Source organism: Gymnogyps californianus, chromosome 2 (assembly GCF_018139145.2).
Source record: "Gymnogyps californianus isolate 813 chromosome 2, ASM1813914v2, whole genome shotgun sequence".
In the NCBI taxonomy this organism is placed as follows: domain Eukaryota; kingdom Metazoa; phylum Chordata; class Aves; order Accipitriformes; family Cathartidae; genus Gymnogyps; species Gymnogyps californianus.
The window spans coordinates 116,913,077-116,928,155 of record NC_059472.1 but is presented as its reverse complement, the minus strand read 5'-3'; the positions used below and the strand labels follow the sequence as shown (position 1 = coordinate 116,928,155).

General features: G+C 41.2%; 1 protein-coding gene across 2 annotated transcripts in view; it reads right to left on the bottom strand.

Moving 5' to 3' along the window:
- Positions 1–14,757, bottom strand: part of UBP1 (upstream binding protein 1) — a 41,604-nt gene extending 26,847 nt beyond the window's left edge. For both annotated transcript variants that reach the window (XM_050891048.1, XM_050891049.1), the window contains exons 1-2: positions 14,182–14,757; positions 3,981–4,132 (exon numbers count right to left, since the gene is read on the bottom strand). In XM_050891048.1, the coding sequence (XP_050747005.1) occupies positions 3,981–4,132; positions 14,182–14,294 (265 nt within the window). In that variant the 5' untranslated portion in view covers positions 14,295–14,757. The remainder of the gene's footprint in view (positions 1–3,980; positions 4,133–14,181) is intronic.
- Between the last annotated feature and the right edge of the window lie 322 nt (positions 14,758–15,079).

The following is a 15,079-nucleotide window of genomic DNA, read 5'->3' as shown; positions in this document are numbered from 1 at the left end:
CATTGGCTCCTCTATCACTTGGGTCAGGAAGTAGTCAATCAATGCTCTTCAGCAACCTCCTGGATTGCTCATGCCCTGCTGTGTTGTCCCTCCAGCAGACATCAGGGTGGCTGAAGTCCTCCTATGAGGACCACAGCCTGTGAACGTGAGGCTACTTCTAGCTCTTTGTAGAAGGCCTCATCTACTTACTCTTCCTGGTCAGGTGGCCTATAGCAGACACCCACTACAATGTCACCTATATTGTTCTGCTCTTTAATCCTTACCCATAAGCTCTCAGTTGGTTCATCACCCATCCCTAGGCAGAGCTCCAGGCATGCCAGTTGTTCTCCCACATAAAGGGCAACTCCCTCTTATCTTCTTGCCCTGCCTTTCCTAAAGAGCCAGTATCCCTCTACTGCAACATTCCACTTATGCAAACCATCCCATCATGTCTCCTTGATCCCAACAAGATCATAGCCCTACAACTGCACACAGATGTCTTAATTCCTCATGTTTACTTCCCATGCTGCTTGCATTAATGTACATGTACTTCAGAGAGGCACCCCACCACGCTGATTTCCCAGAAAGGGTTTTGGGGTTTCCTCCTAACGGTGCTTTATAGGCACTTACTTGCTCTCATCCAAATGCTAGAGGTGACCCTGTTTAAGCCTCCTTTTGTTGATTTTGTGTTCCCTTTCAGGCACATCACTCCAGGCCCTTTGCTCATCAACCATGTCCATCACTCCCTCACACAGTGCTGCTCGTAACTCCCTCTCTCCTCTGTCATTCCTACTTCAAAGCTCTCCTTACCAGGTCAGCCATCCTGTTGCGAAAGGTACCTTTGCCCCCCTTACTGAGGTGGATCCCATCTCTCCCAAGCAGTTCTTGGCATTCACAGAACTACAAGCCTAGCTGCACTGTGTAAACCAACCTAAAGAATGCTTCCCCTTTAAAAGCAGTTCTCTTCCACACCACTTCTATTTGATATACATCTAGCTGAACAGCGGCCAACTCAAAACTTGTGCTACAACTCTGATATGTATTCTCAATGGACTCATTTAACGGATTTTACAGTTAATAAGAACCCTGCAAACCCCTGAACAACCAACCATCATCACTCCAAGATCTGAACTTCTAGAATCAGCTTCAGCTGAAAATATAATCACTTTAAATATTCCATTAGCTCATAGAATCACAGAATATCTCAAGTTGGAAGGGACCCACAAGGATCAAGTCCAACTCCCTGCTCCTCACAAGACTACCTAAAACTACATCATATGACTAAGAACATCATCCAGACACTCCTTGAACTCTGAACAACACTCAGCTATTCCAACTAAAATACTTACTGACAGAGGGTAAAGTCAGGGCTTGCTTAAATATTGCCTTAGGAAACGTCACCACAGCTTAACAGACAGGGCAAATGTTCCCGTTGCTTCTGGTACTCCCAATCCAGTAAATTACGACAACTGCTGATGAAATTAAAGAGAGTATTTCCTCTCTATGGTACTCCCTATTCACAATCCTCTTGAAAATAATGTAAGGCAAGACACTGCCTGATAACGAGGCCAAACTAGAAACCAGGTAACTGAAGTGACCAGGATTAAAATTACTCTTTTTCTAGAGGACTTAATCCAACTCATTACACAAACATACTTATCAGTACAACTTGGTGTCGCAAACTGATCCTTATTTTAAACTGGCTTCAGTATGAAAGATGTCATCTCTCAAAACTATCCCAAAATTTTTTTTTTTAACGTATATACATATATATACACTAACAGCTAACAGAGAAATTTTTAGGATAAAGTCTTAACCTAGGCAGCAAATGTACTGTCTTTCTGTCTGAAGTATCAGCACAGAAGGGAAGTTTGCCAACTGTTTTTTTCCCCATATTTATTTAGAAAAAGGCTATGTATACCAATGCCTTCATTTTTCAACATAAGGAAAAGTTACTTAGGACACTGAAAAACAGCGAAACGTCTTTGCAAAAGAAATCTTTATATTAAAAGAGATTTTCAAGGGCAGATGAAACATTTACAGTCATTTCAGACACCGTCACTTAAATGGCAAGCTCTTCTCAGAGGCGAGATAGCAAGCACTTTCTTCTTTCAGCTTGCCGCCTTGTGCTGGGTTCCCAGCACACTCAGCTGACCTTCAAGCTTCATGTTTGGTCAGGGAGGCTGGATCCTGGCACTGAAGAAAACAAAGTATATTTCTAGAGAGTTTAGAGGTTATAAAACTTTGAAGTTTTTTAAACAGTGCAAAGAGTCTTGCTGGTCCAGCATACTGCTGCAATTGTACTGTTTTCTCCTGAAGAGAGCATTCGGGGTACAAAAAGTGGTAAAAAAATAAAGTAAACCTGACAAAGCAAATGGCTGAACTATGCGATCACATGTTTGTAAGACACTAGAAATCACCTGAAGAACTTCTATTATTCTCATTAGTAGAAGACTCAAGTATGGTTTAAAGCATATTTACACAGACTGCATACTGCAAGACAAAGCACTTAGCAACTTTATTCACACGAAAAGCTGAAAATGATGCTTTGTCATCATGTCAGTATCAAATTAGATACAATCTGCTCGCACAGATTTTAGGGCCCACAGTTAAACACTTCCAGGTATGAAATGCATCACCAGAAGTTCACACTACTAGAAGCATTTCAACTTGAGCAAAAAGGATATCCTATCAAGAAAACACACGTGTAAAATATACAAATTCTATAACCTATTAAAGCAATTAATAAGTTAAATAGCTCACAAAGACTAAGGAAAATTCACCAATACGTATGTTAACCTGTGTCCTCTTAACTGTACACTAAAGTAGTAGACTGCTCAGAGAAGCACATGAGCTAAGAAGATTAATTTTACCAAAACATTGTAGGATATGGAAAAGAAATGGTGAATGTAATTTTTTAAAATTGTTTTTATTTTTCATACAAATCGTGCTGTGGGACTGTGTCTTCTAATTACAGTGCTGTCTATTGAGAGATTTTGGGTAGAAGTCCACAAGGGAAAAAAAAAAGCAAAACTAAATCTAGGAATGGTGATCCTAGAGCATTAGAGCCAGGGGAGGCAGGAGGGAGGGGTGGGAGTGTACAAAGCCATTGATATGGTCCAAAACAAATGATAAATGGTTTTATTTGAGTTCAAAATACTAGCTGACTAAACTTAGGACACCAATGTCATTTCCGGAGGTGGGGGAGGTTTTATCACATGGCAATGACTACATTTAGATTATTCTACCCAGCAGTCGGTGCCCTCTGTAGAAGGAAAACCAAATTTTCATGCAAATCAACCACAGGCTATGAGGAAAAAACAGCAAGACTCACATGAAGTATTTATCTCGTTAATTTCTGATAAATGTAGACAGACAATAGTGAAATACACACAAACTCCAAAGGTAACTACAAAGGTAGCTGCACTTGTATTTATGTTTCAATCATAATACTGTTCTGGGCAGATACATCTAGCTAATTTGAGCATGATTACAGTGGCCTCTGTTGTGCAACAGTTTTTGTTTAGGGATTGACATTTTAACATTTATTATGACTTTTTGGGGGTGTTTATGTGTACCTTATGCAAATATCATCCAATTAACTTGCTATTATCAATCAAGTTTAAACACGAATGCAAAATTAGTCTTGTAGTTTAAGCTATTACTACCCGAAGTTTGTCTCCTAAAAGCTCTGTCGGCTTGATTTTATTGGGGGAGGTGGGAGATGGAAGAGGGGTAACACACAGAGCAGAAAACAACAACAACAACAAAAAATGAACCAAAAAACCCCAGACTCTAAAGGGGAAGTAATGACAGACTATAGCTATGAGTCTGCAAGTTGGACAAAACAAGACTACTAGTAAGGTATCCAACCTCACTTTCAACGTGCATTTATTTTGGATGTACCCACATGTATCAAAACATGAAATACAATTCCATTTTTAGACTTGCACCACAAGCTGCATTCACTATAGTTATGCCTGCAACATATGTATACCAACCTTGATTCAAGTATGTAAGAGTTTCATCATATAATTTTACTGCTGGAGATGTTGCAGCACACATAACATACTGGAAGGGTGGATGTTTGGTCTCATTTTCTTGTGGAAGGCTGGAATCTTCCTGTTTGAAAATAGGCAGTGCCAAAACATCACTGAAAAGAACAAACAAATAACTTTGTGAGACTGTTGGCCTTGTTTTGCCTGAAGTTAAAGAAAAAAAAGTTATTTTTGACTTAAAAAAACCACAGTGGAATACGAACAGAATTGTGTCACTCTGAGTTTATTAGTGAAATCAACGTGAGCAGTATCCAAAACATTTTCCACCAAAATTTTAGGCTAGGATACATAAACAATGCTCTGGGATCTAAGCAGACAATAAATAACGTTGTGTTGATCCCCTGAAAATTTAATCTTCAGTTCTTTTCTCCACTGAAAAAAATCAGTTTACTCTTAATTATTCACCTCTCAACATAGGCAAGCTTGCCTAATAGACATGCAGCTGAGAGCAATGCACTTACTTTCTTCTTCAAAAACAATATATTCCCCAAAGTTAGTTACGCTGTGAAACTCTTTCTCCCCATTTAGCATAATTATATCTAACCTATTAATTCTGTTGACATGAAAGATTTTTCAATCTTAATTTTTTTTAGGCTTTAGCACACTGAATAGCATCAAAATGATTAAGCAGCAGATTTACAAAACATAAGTTATAGAAGGTATATGCCAGGATTTACTTCACTTATAGACATAAGACCACCAGAAAAACTTTGGAACTGCAAAGTTTCTGAAGAGTAAAGAGCAATCCATGCTGCCCACAGGTAGCAGTAAGACAGTTTTACCACAACCAACGAACACATCTTCTGCTTTCTACAGAAGTAAATATTCTGTATTAGCAATGTATTTGTTTTCCTTGTATACAGTAATCCTTCATAAATCAAACTTCAAAGAGATGAGTGAGTTCTGTTCAAAGGTAGTGTTTTTCTAGCACTGAATTTTTGTTCATGATGAAATTCTTATCTGCAGAGCCATGAAAATTTCTTTGAAAATTAGTTTCTAAACTGAAGATTTCTCACACCACCTCACCTGTTGATTCAGTTTTTAATCTACATGTATCTTTTGTTTATTTCTCTTGTATGGATCACAATCATAGATTTAAGACATTTATAATTCTTTTACAAAATATATTATCTGTATTGCACTATTATTTACACTTTGTACCCTAAGATTTTTTGAAGTAAAATTATTTTTAGCTGTTCCTCATTTCTGTGAGAGCCTGCTTTGTGTAAAGAGAACTTAGTAATTCCTCTTGAATTCCAGCTGATTATCTGGAGAATCAAAAAGTATCAGTATCATAATCAATTTAAAAAGTGAAATTACAGCCAATATTTTTGTGTCACAGAAGGTTATAGTACAGACTTGGTCTACGTAAGTATTAGGTATGAGGAGTGCAGGTGGAGCACCCCAACTTTTCGTTCAGAGCATGTGCCACATACAGTAAGTTAAAGGCCAGCCACATCATATTGCACTTCCCCAGCTACCTGGAAGAAGCTATATTGACCTGAAAGAGGAAATACTTATGAATGGCAAAAAAGTCTAAGAAGTTTGTCTATACTTTGTAGAGACTGTACAGTCTCTCCCAAAAATAACAACTAGAATTAAAAAAAGACCAAAAAAAGACACCCATACAGGTTTCTTTCTACTAGGAAGAAAACACAAGAGATGCTACAAACAGCCATGAAAGCAGGACAAGGCAGGATACTGTCCACAAAATCAGTACAAGCCTGCTGAACCATACCTTAGCTACTTCTGACGCCAGCTCCCCAAACCAGAGCCCAGAGGAGGCTGTGTTCCTCTACTAGTTACAAAGGAAGATAATGTGAAATACTCACTTAAGAGAAGCGGACACTCTTAAAACAGTTTACTTATATAGACAAAAGGAATATCATATCCAGAGGTAGGACAGAAAATTTCATAGATCGGTGGACTGCTACTTGAGGATGACTCAGAAGAAACAACTAGATGCTTCGTGCCTTGGCATCAGTCAAAAGGGCAGCACGAGCACAGGACAGCCCAACACAAGAGGGAGCACTGTGACAAGCAGAGAGAAGCATCGTCCCAAGACAGGACTTCTACACCAGGAACCCATGCTCGTCACACACTCTGGCACATGAAACACTAGTTAGTGTTCTTATGAAGAGGAACTTTAAAACAGAAAGAACACGGAAACAATAACAATGTTTAAAATACACACATGAGAGTCAAAGTGCAACAAAGAAGGCATGCAAAGTATCTCAACCAAATAAATAACCTGTAACTCTCGACTAAGTTCTGCAGTACTTGCTTTCACATGACACGCAAGATTAAAAAGAGAAGTCTTTTGTGTATTTATGAAAAATATCTTTCAAGCCTTCATTTTCCACCCACAATTTAAAGATAAAAATGCATCTGGTCTGGCTTAAGAATGCGTGCCGTCGTTAATGAACTAAGTTAAATTAACAGACAAGGCATTGGAAACCAACAAATACAAATGGAAGACAAATTTAGCCAGCTTTAAACCTGCTTTTGCTAATACTTACAAAGTGGTAATGACTACCTGCCACTATGGAAGAAAAAGAAAAAAAGACATCCAACTCCTCAACCCTACAATTTAGTTGTAAAGAGAGCACAATGTGCATTCTTAAATGCCACCATTCCAAAAAAACGCTCCAGCAGACAGCATGAGGCCAATGTAAGACTCTTCATTTATTTTCCCAGATAAAAACATACATTCTTCCTATAAAAGTCTTCTGGGTACTAGTACGTTCCAAAGTAAAAGAGAAGCCAATGCAATTTAAAACTCCTTCCTAGACCATCTTTACATAAATACCATTTAAATAACATTTTGATTTGTTCACTCATAAAGAACGAAATATCAGTGTTTTCACATTTAAACATACACTTGTTCCCATCTAAAAACAGATAAAAGCTGCAGGCAATAAAAAGAGTCAATAAGGTATGAATAAAGTATTTCAAATTAAGATTTTAGTGTCAGTGATAAAGAAATGTTAATGATTTAGAACCAACTATTAATTCCTCTTAAAAAAAGTGATGTATCTTTTGACTTTCAACAAGGAAGCTGCTATGGAGTGACTGATCTATCCTTCAGTCACCGTCGTACAGCAACAGAGGATGACAGGTTTTATTTGATACCTGTGAGCCTACAGTTCAGCAACGCAAAAGGTCTTCTGGGCAGTACTGGCATAAAGAATTTCTTCCATGTGGGCTGCTTCCTCCCTGCCCTTCCCCTCCAACAAAGTATTTTTCTGGGCTAGGTTGGGATCTCTGTTAGTTCATAGCACAGCCCAACACACAGCTACACAACTGAGGGTGGTAAAAGCAGGTGAGAAAAACCTTGCTGTAGAGAAACCCCCATCCTACCAAACATAACTTGAGGGCAGGCATAATGAGCTAAGCCCATTTCCCTCCTCATGATTGGCAGTAACAGGGATATAGGAATCAGGGATGAAATTGCTAACGTCTTCATTTACCTAGGAAATCATTAGGAACATGCAGCTTTGAGAAACACAAGAATACAAAGAGCATTCCCCCCAGTCCTCTGAGGCCAAAATCCCCTGTTGTTTAGCCTTACATTAGTTCAAATAGAGACCATCTAAATTTCAGTGACAAGCATTTTCTACAAAGTAAAATTCATTGCTCACAGCACAGCTGAAGAAAAGATGCGAGGTGTACTCACAATTCAGAGAAGGAAACCAATGGGAAACAGAAATTTAGTATTTTTAACAGTCCTCTTTACTTACACTGAAGAAGAGTATCTTGTAAGTGATAAACTGCATATAATATATGCTATTATGTAGATCACATTCCTAAAAACTACGGAGATCCTAAATGACAGTCTTTTCACCACCTCTAATTTTATACTGATTCTATTATAAGACCCAACAAAAAAACCCAGGAGGGCAGGTCAGCCATCTCGGTTCCAGCTTTTTTTCCTCAGATCCCAGATACAATTTCTGAATGTATAATAAGCCAATGGCCTGGCAGTGCAAATTATCTGCCGCCCAGTAAATTACTGGCAGCCTCCATGTTTATGTATGCTTCAGCATCCTTTAGTCATTTTACTACTCGCCTGGTGAAATTTGATTTGTGCTGGCCCAATGCAGATTAGTGACAGGCACCTTTACTGCCAGCTTTGCTCAGGTTATTTAACATGGCAAAGAACCTCTTACCTAAACTGAAGCATCCACTGGCAGAGTTGCCTAGGTGGAAGAAAAATAAGTTTTCCAAAATAGCTACTGTTGAAATGATTTCAGGCTACAGGAGAGACTGAATCTGTTCTTTTTCTGCCACTGATAACTTCATCTTGTGAAGTAAAAGACTGATTTACTTCACTTTTCTCATCTAAGTGAACTTTGGACTACTACGAGGAAGTTGAGGTATAAATGAATAGCAACATTTTGAAGGAGAAGTAGCATCTTTTGTCAGACTTCTTGATATCATTTGAAAAAGCAGATCTATCAAAGTTTACTCTCCTGATGGAAGGAACTCTGAGACCAAATTTTTGAAACTATTAGCTCCAGTAAGAAAAGTCTTATCAGTCCCTCACAATTTGTTATCTAAAGCATTGAACTGAAAGCATTCTTTCTTCCTAGAGGGAGAAAATTTTCCCAGAAAAACAAACAGAAACAGTCTTCATTACAGACCAAAAGCAGGCAGTAAACACCTGTCCAACACCCAATCTTAGCTAGCTATACTACAGAAGAGGTGCATAAATGAAACTTCACCATACAAAAGTAGGAAGGCTTAGAAGAGGAAGCAAGGTACATGTTAACACTTGAACCAAAGCATCTAGTGGGATGGATCACGTGTGATAAGTTATCCTGTGTTATGTAGCCTACATGAGCATAGTACAAAAAGACCAAGAAAAATGTAAGTTATCCTTCTCCCCTGCTTATGAAATGTGTTTGTCAGCCACAAAATCACCTTCCTTCCAAATTGAAAACCCTCTTTTCAACACTTTTTCTGAAGCATTTAAAAAAACCCAAAACTACCTAATCATAATAGGGTCACAAAATAAATGAAGAACCTCCTGTCCTTACAGGAACAGGAACTAGTATGTCATCAAAATTCAAAGTGACATTTCATCAATCATCTGCCTTATCTGTCTTCTGGATTGTATACTTTTGGGTGTGAGTACAAAAGCATCCAAGAACATGCAAGTCTTTTGAAACTTTAAAGCCTGGTTTACAAGGACAAATACCTTGAGAAAAATGTTTCTCAAGCGGTATTTGAATTAGAGTTATGATCTCAAAGCCAACCTCTGCACTGTTAAGAGGTCTGAACAAGCCATAGGAAAATGTAAGGGAACAGGATTGCTGATACTTCCTAATACTTTCCCCATGTCCACAAAAGCAAGTTTCATGTGAGATGAGACCCCTGGAAGTAGTTGCTGGGAAACAACTTTCTCTGAAGGAGTTGTCAAGAAGCGCAAAATAAATGCAAAACCAGGTGCAAATGTAATGCTGTTCCTGGGAATCCTACAACCCATCACACAGAAACTCAGCTACTTAAAGGCCTCAACTTATGGGGAGTCTGGCAGAAAATGCAAAAAACCACCGATCAAAGAAAGAACAAAAATCCCACCACCAAAACCTGTGTCTTCCTGAGCTCTAGAAGGTACCAAGGAAAAACTGTAAGAATAGTGTTTGTTCACCATTACAAATCCCCAGTTCTCCATCCACTCCTCCGACACAGGGAGGTCAAGCAGCTGCTCTAATTTGCAGCAGCTATGGTACAGATTGCTCCTAAGCCGGGGTAACGCATAAAGCTTAAATGAGGGTAAACTTGCTGCCCTGCTCTCAATCCCGCACGTCCATCCACCATGAGAGGTGACAGGGGAACAGAGAAGATAGTTATGCAACCTGAAGAGTCTTTTCCTTAAGAATTAAACTGGTCTCCCTGACTTTTTGAAACGTATTCACACATTCAACTGGGAAGAACAAGAAGAAAAAAAAACCCCAAACCAATGTCAGTGATCTAGAACATGAGGTTTATCTTTCAACATGTTTTATCTGTGGTAACAAAGCAAGGAGGTTTAGGTTTGTGGCTTTTCTTTTTCCTCAAATGTCTTATTTCACGATAGGTATTTACATATTTGTGTGTCTGCACAAAGAATCAAGCTCCAATTCTAATCAGTACATAAAATTTTATTTTACAGAGTCTAGATGTCAGTGAAAATTATTTTTTCTACAGTGCAATACATAAAAATAGAACAGACCACTGCAACAGAAGCTTTTTTAATGTATTCTGCAGAAAATATTGTGTATATCTCAAAAAAAAAAATTAGATTTCAGGATACCTTAAGTAAGCACTCCTCTTAAAAAAAACCCAACGTAACCAGTAGCAGAGTCTCAAAAGAGTGGGAGGCATTAGGGGAAGCATAAACAGTCATTTTTGTCTGTCAGAAAGTAACAGCAGCCACAAGGAAGACAGGGCCTGAATGAGATAACTCCATTTCTTTATTTTTGCACAGCGACTATAAAGACAGTAACTGTCACGACCCAATCATGTTCATCAGAAGCCAAAAACAGGATGTCAGGGACCCAAAAGTTGTTAGATGACAACACCCTCCCTCTCTTCTCCACCTGAAAACAAAGCTGTAAGACAATGGTCCCCCAAATCCTAACAGACCACCTTAATGGTTACTTTAGCCTAAACTTTGGAGGAGAGCTGATACACAAAGTTCCCTCACCATCCAAGGCTCTCCACAGCACAGTAAGGAAACAAGACTGACTGCAGTAGGTTTCTGTTTCTTTCAAACAAGGCAGCAGCCAGCTCCATTCTCCAAAGACACTCCAAGTGTTTGGGCGATGCAGCAGTCAAACTGACTTGATTCTCCAAAAATGGAGGATTGTCTGGACATATTTTTGTACAGTCTTTTGTACAGACTTTCCCATTTCAAAACCAAGAGTGATCTTTTTCAATTTCATTTAATAAACTTCAGGTTTTAATCTCGAAATATACACCAAAATAGCTATTCCTGAAATAATCATCAAGTTTCCCAATGACAGGCTTCAATTTTAGCACTACAAATACCGTTGGAATTACAAGCATTTAAATAAATTCATATACTAAGCTACCAAATTACACATAAAAATTCAGTCATTAAGGTACTTGTCCCTATATTAATGCTCATTTAACTTAATTTAAATCAATTCATTAATCAAATAATTCATTACATGAAGAATGGAATTCTGCTAGAGAAATGGCAGGCAGTTCCTGAAACTTATCTTTTCAATGAAATAGCCTCCACTTTTTAACAGTTCATAGCAATAATCAGTGGTCCCCAAAAATCACACAATTCTCGCTGTGTTACGATGGATATTGTGACGGATTTGTAAGAAATCACTATGAGAGTCTTAAATCTATACAATGGTGTCACTACCAACTGAAGTTAACAGCAATATGCAAAACTCACTATCACTAAAGGTACCATGTTTTTATATATGTTTCTGATGGAGGGGTTTGACACATCCGACAATAATTATTATCAATTGAACTGAATTTTGTGTTTATAGGCAGTTTCTTATTGCACGAGAAGATGTTAGAACAGCAATCAGAAAAACTGTGTTTCAAGATTTTAAGGAAATTTTGAGAACTATTTAAAACCATGTGAATCTGCAGAGAAATTTCTTCCAGTTAGCTTCCTTTCAAAAAAACTACAGTTACTGGTCACTAGACATGAGCAGTTTTCTTAATAAGAATAAACACAGGACTAATGCCATGTATTCTACTTCAGGGCACTGACTGATCATCAACTTGAGGAAGCATCAACTACATTATATACAAACCTAATAGGTAAAAGGGTTATGTGCAGGTCTTCCTAACAAAATGCAGGGGCATATAGCTTGGGGAGCTCTCCCAGCATTTTCCTCTAGACAACATTTCTTCTTCCTCTGTCATCTTTTTTTGTAAGGAAGCAACAAGTAATTAGCTTTTACTGGCACACAGAACAGTGACAGAGTAATATCTTCACTCTTCATACTACGCCACTTCTCTCAGTTTTCCCCTCACATCAATTAACAGGCCATGATTTCCCTGAAGTAGAAATCTAAGCAATAGATAAAATAACAAGCATACTTGCTGAAATCGCCCTGAATCCAGCAAACACTAATTACAATTACGTGATCCCTTTAACTTTGTGTTCAGAGATTAAAGTTACAAATAATGTTACTGTGTGTTCCAAAAATACTTGCATCTCATCACAAACATGAAGTGCGCAACAAAATTTAAGACTAATGTATAGCTTAGCTTGTGCAATATTACTTTTTAAGAGCTGTTTTTAACTGCTACAACTCTTTCTGTGGTAATTCAAAATATCCTAATAGGCAGGTATATGTAACTAAAAAGCACTTAGGATTGCTGCCCGCCATAAAAGGATGATACAAGCAGAAGAAATAATTTACGCAACGGTAAAGATTAAAATTCTTAAAGTTTCAAGAAACTAAACAGTGCGCATTACTGGGAGGAGAAATGAAGTCTACAAAAAGAAAGGGAAATCCTTAAAAAGCCATCCGAGTCAAAACTCAAGACTTCTAATCATAAGAAATTCTAGAAAGAACTGGATCATCATAGAGAAGGAAGAATGGTTCTTGAACAGGAGCGCACGTATTATGCATTGGTGTTCCCACAAGGAAAAGATAACCAGAAACCGAACGCTGAGAAGCCATCCAGGCAACTGCTATACAGTTGCCCACAACTTCGTGGGATGAATGTTCGCTTGACAAAGACAGAAACAGGACAGAAGTGGAATAAAATCCAGACGAGGTGAATATAAAATCAGGAGTATTCTCATGAAGAGAGGTGAATCACCTTGTTCTCTGAACTGGCAAGTTCTCAAAGTTATTTTTAATTTAAAAAAAAAAAAAATCAAACCCCACACAAAACAAAAACTCCATCAACTACATATCCCACCATAAACCTGCTGAGCTCACGATCCCAAATACTAGCAAAAGGGTCCTCATTTCTATTCAGATGAAACCCTTACTTATAACTTCCAACAAAGACACTGCAGTTCCAAGACTTCACCTGGGAAGTACTGCCTTAAAATATATATAATAGCTGAAACTTGTGGTGGCCTCCAAGTTTCAGGTAACCCTGATAGAGACCATGTCTTTCATACAGGCTAGGCCATCAAAACTATCAAATCCCAGTGTTTTACATCTCCAGACTCTCAAAATACTGACTAATCCTGTCGAAAACCTTAGACTAGAATGTCTCCCAGTATCTTCAAAGCAGTTTCCCTTTTTCAAGCTAATAAGTCACTCAGGAATCTACTCGTTCTCGTTCTGCCCATAACAGAGATAAAATGTACTTATTTCAAACAAGTACAGTTTTATCTTAACTTTGAAAAAGCACACCCAAATGCTATTTAAACACTTTTACTGTAAAACCTGGAAAACAATCAAAAGGTAAAGAAACTGCCAAGTTGATTAAGAACAGAAAGAGCTACATGGCGAGGGGAAAAAAAAAGAAAGAAAACGTCACTAAAGACACATACTACACAGAAATATGAGAGAATAAACAGACTGATTAAAGTACAACCATGCTACTACACTATTAACTACCACAACGCTTACTTGCTCGAGAAAGAACATTTTTTAAAAGTTAAAGAAAACAGCCATTGTTAACACCATTGTAAACACCAGAATTATATTTGCCGAGTAGAAGACGATCATCTCCTGAAACATGGGCTCCAGTTACATAGCCAAGGCACAGAGAAATACGATTTTTACGGTAGAGATTATACACATAGGGTAAAAGCATCCCAGCCTAAGCAGCAGCCCGCCCTTTCAGAAAGCCATCTGCCAGCAGAAGGGGAGGCCAGGGCGGGAGACCCGCGGGGGCAGCCCCTTCACGCCATGCGGAGCACACGGCAGCCGGTACCGGGGAAGAGGCGGCGGCGGCAGCAGCAGTAGCTATCAGGAGACACCGGGCCGGCCTCTGCCACGTGCCTGCTCCTCGGGAAGAGCCTCCGGGAGGCGGAGGGATAAAACAAAAAAAAAAAAAAGAAAAAAAAAAAAGAGGCAGGAAAGGGGGTGAAGCGCCAGCTCCTTCCCGCGCTCCCTGCCCAGCGGCACGGGCAGGGCACGGCGGCCCGAGGAGGCCGGTCGGGACGGGGCACCCACCGCCGGCGATGAGTTACCTCATGCTGTAGGCACCGGCTCCCAGCTCCTGCCCGATGCCGGAGAGGCTGGCGTCGAAGTCGTGCACCAGCCCAGACTCGATCACTTCATCCATCTTCAGCACCCACGCCATCTTCCGCCGCCCCCCGCGCTCCCGCGCCGCCGCGGGAGGAGCCGGACGGGGAGGAGCCGCTCAGCCCCGGAGCCGCCGCCGCTGCTGCTCCGCCGGGAGGCGGTGTCTCGGCGAGCGGCGCCGGGAGAGTGAGGGGCTGAAGGAGGCGGGGGAGGGGGAGGGGAAGCGCGTGCAGGGCGGGGGGGGGGGGAAGGGGGAGTCCGCGTTCAGCCCCGGGGGGGCCCTTTCCCCGCGGCGCGACCAGGGCGCGGGGTCGCTCTCAGCATCCTGCGCTCGCCCGGCCGCCGCGGGGGACTGGGGACCGGGCGGCCGCCTCCTCCTCCGCCGCGCCCTTCCCCGCCGCCTCCGACCGGACGCTGCCCAGGGCCGCCGCTGCTTCTGCCACCGCCCGAGCTCCGACCCAGCCCAGCGGCACCTCCCGCCGCATCATTCACAGGGGGGAGGCGGCTGCGGCGGCGGCGGCAGCAGCAGCGCGGGCACCCGCCGCCACTACAGCCCCGCCGGGGAGCCGCGGCCGCCGCCCGCCTCGCGTGGCTGTAACGGCCGCCCCTGGGGGGCTCCCCACCCCCCCCGCTGCCGCCGCGGGAGCCGCGCGCCGCTCCGGCGTGCCCCCGCTCGCGCCCAGCGCCGCCGCTCACGCCAACATGGCGACTACTTCCACCCCCGAGTGGCTGCCGGGGCAGGGCCTTCCCGCGTTCGGGGCCGCCGATTGGCTGGCCTCCGCCGGAGGGCCCAATCAGAGGAGGGTGGGGAGGGGTGAGGGGGAAGTCCAGCCAATGAGTGGG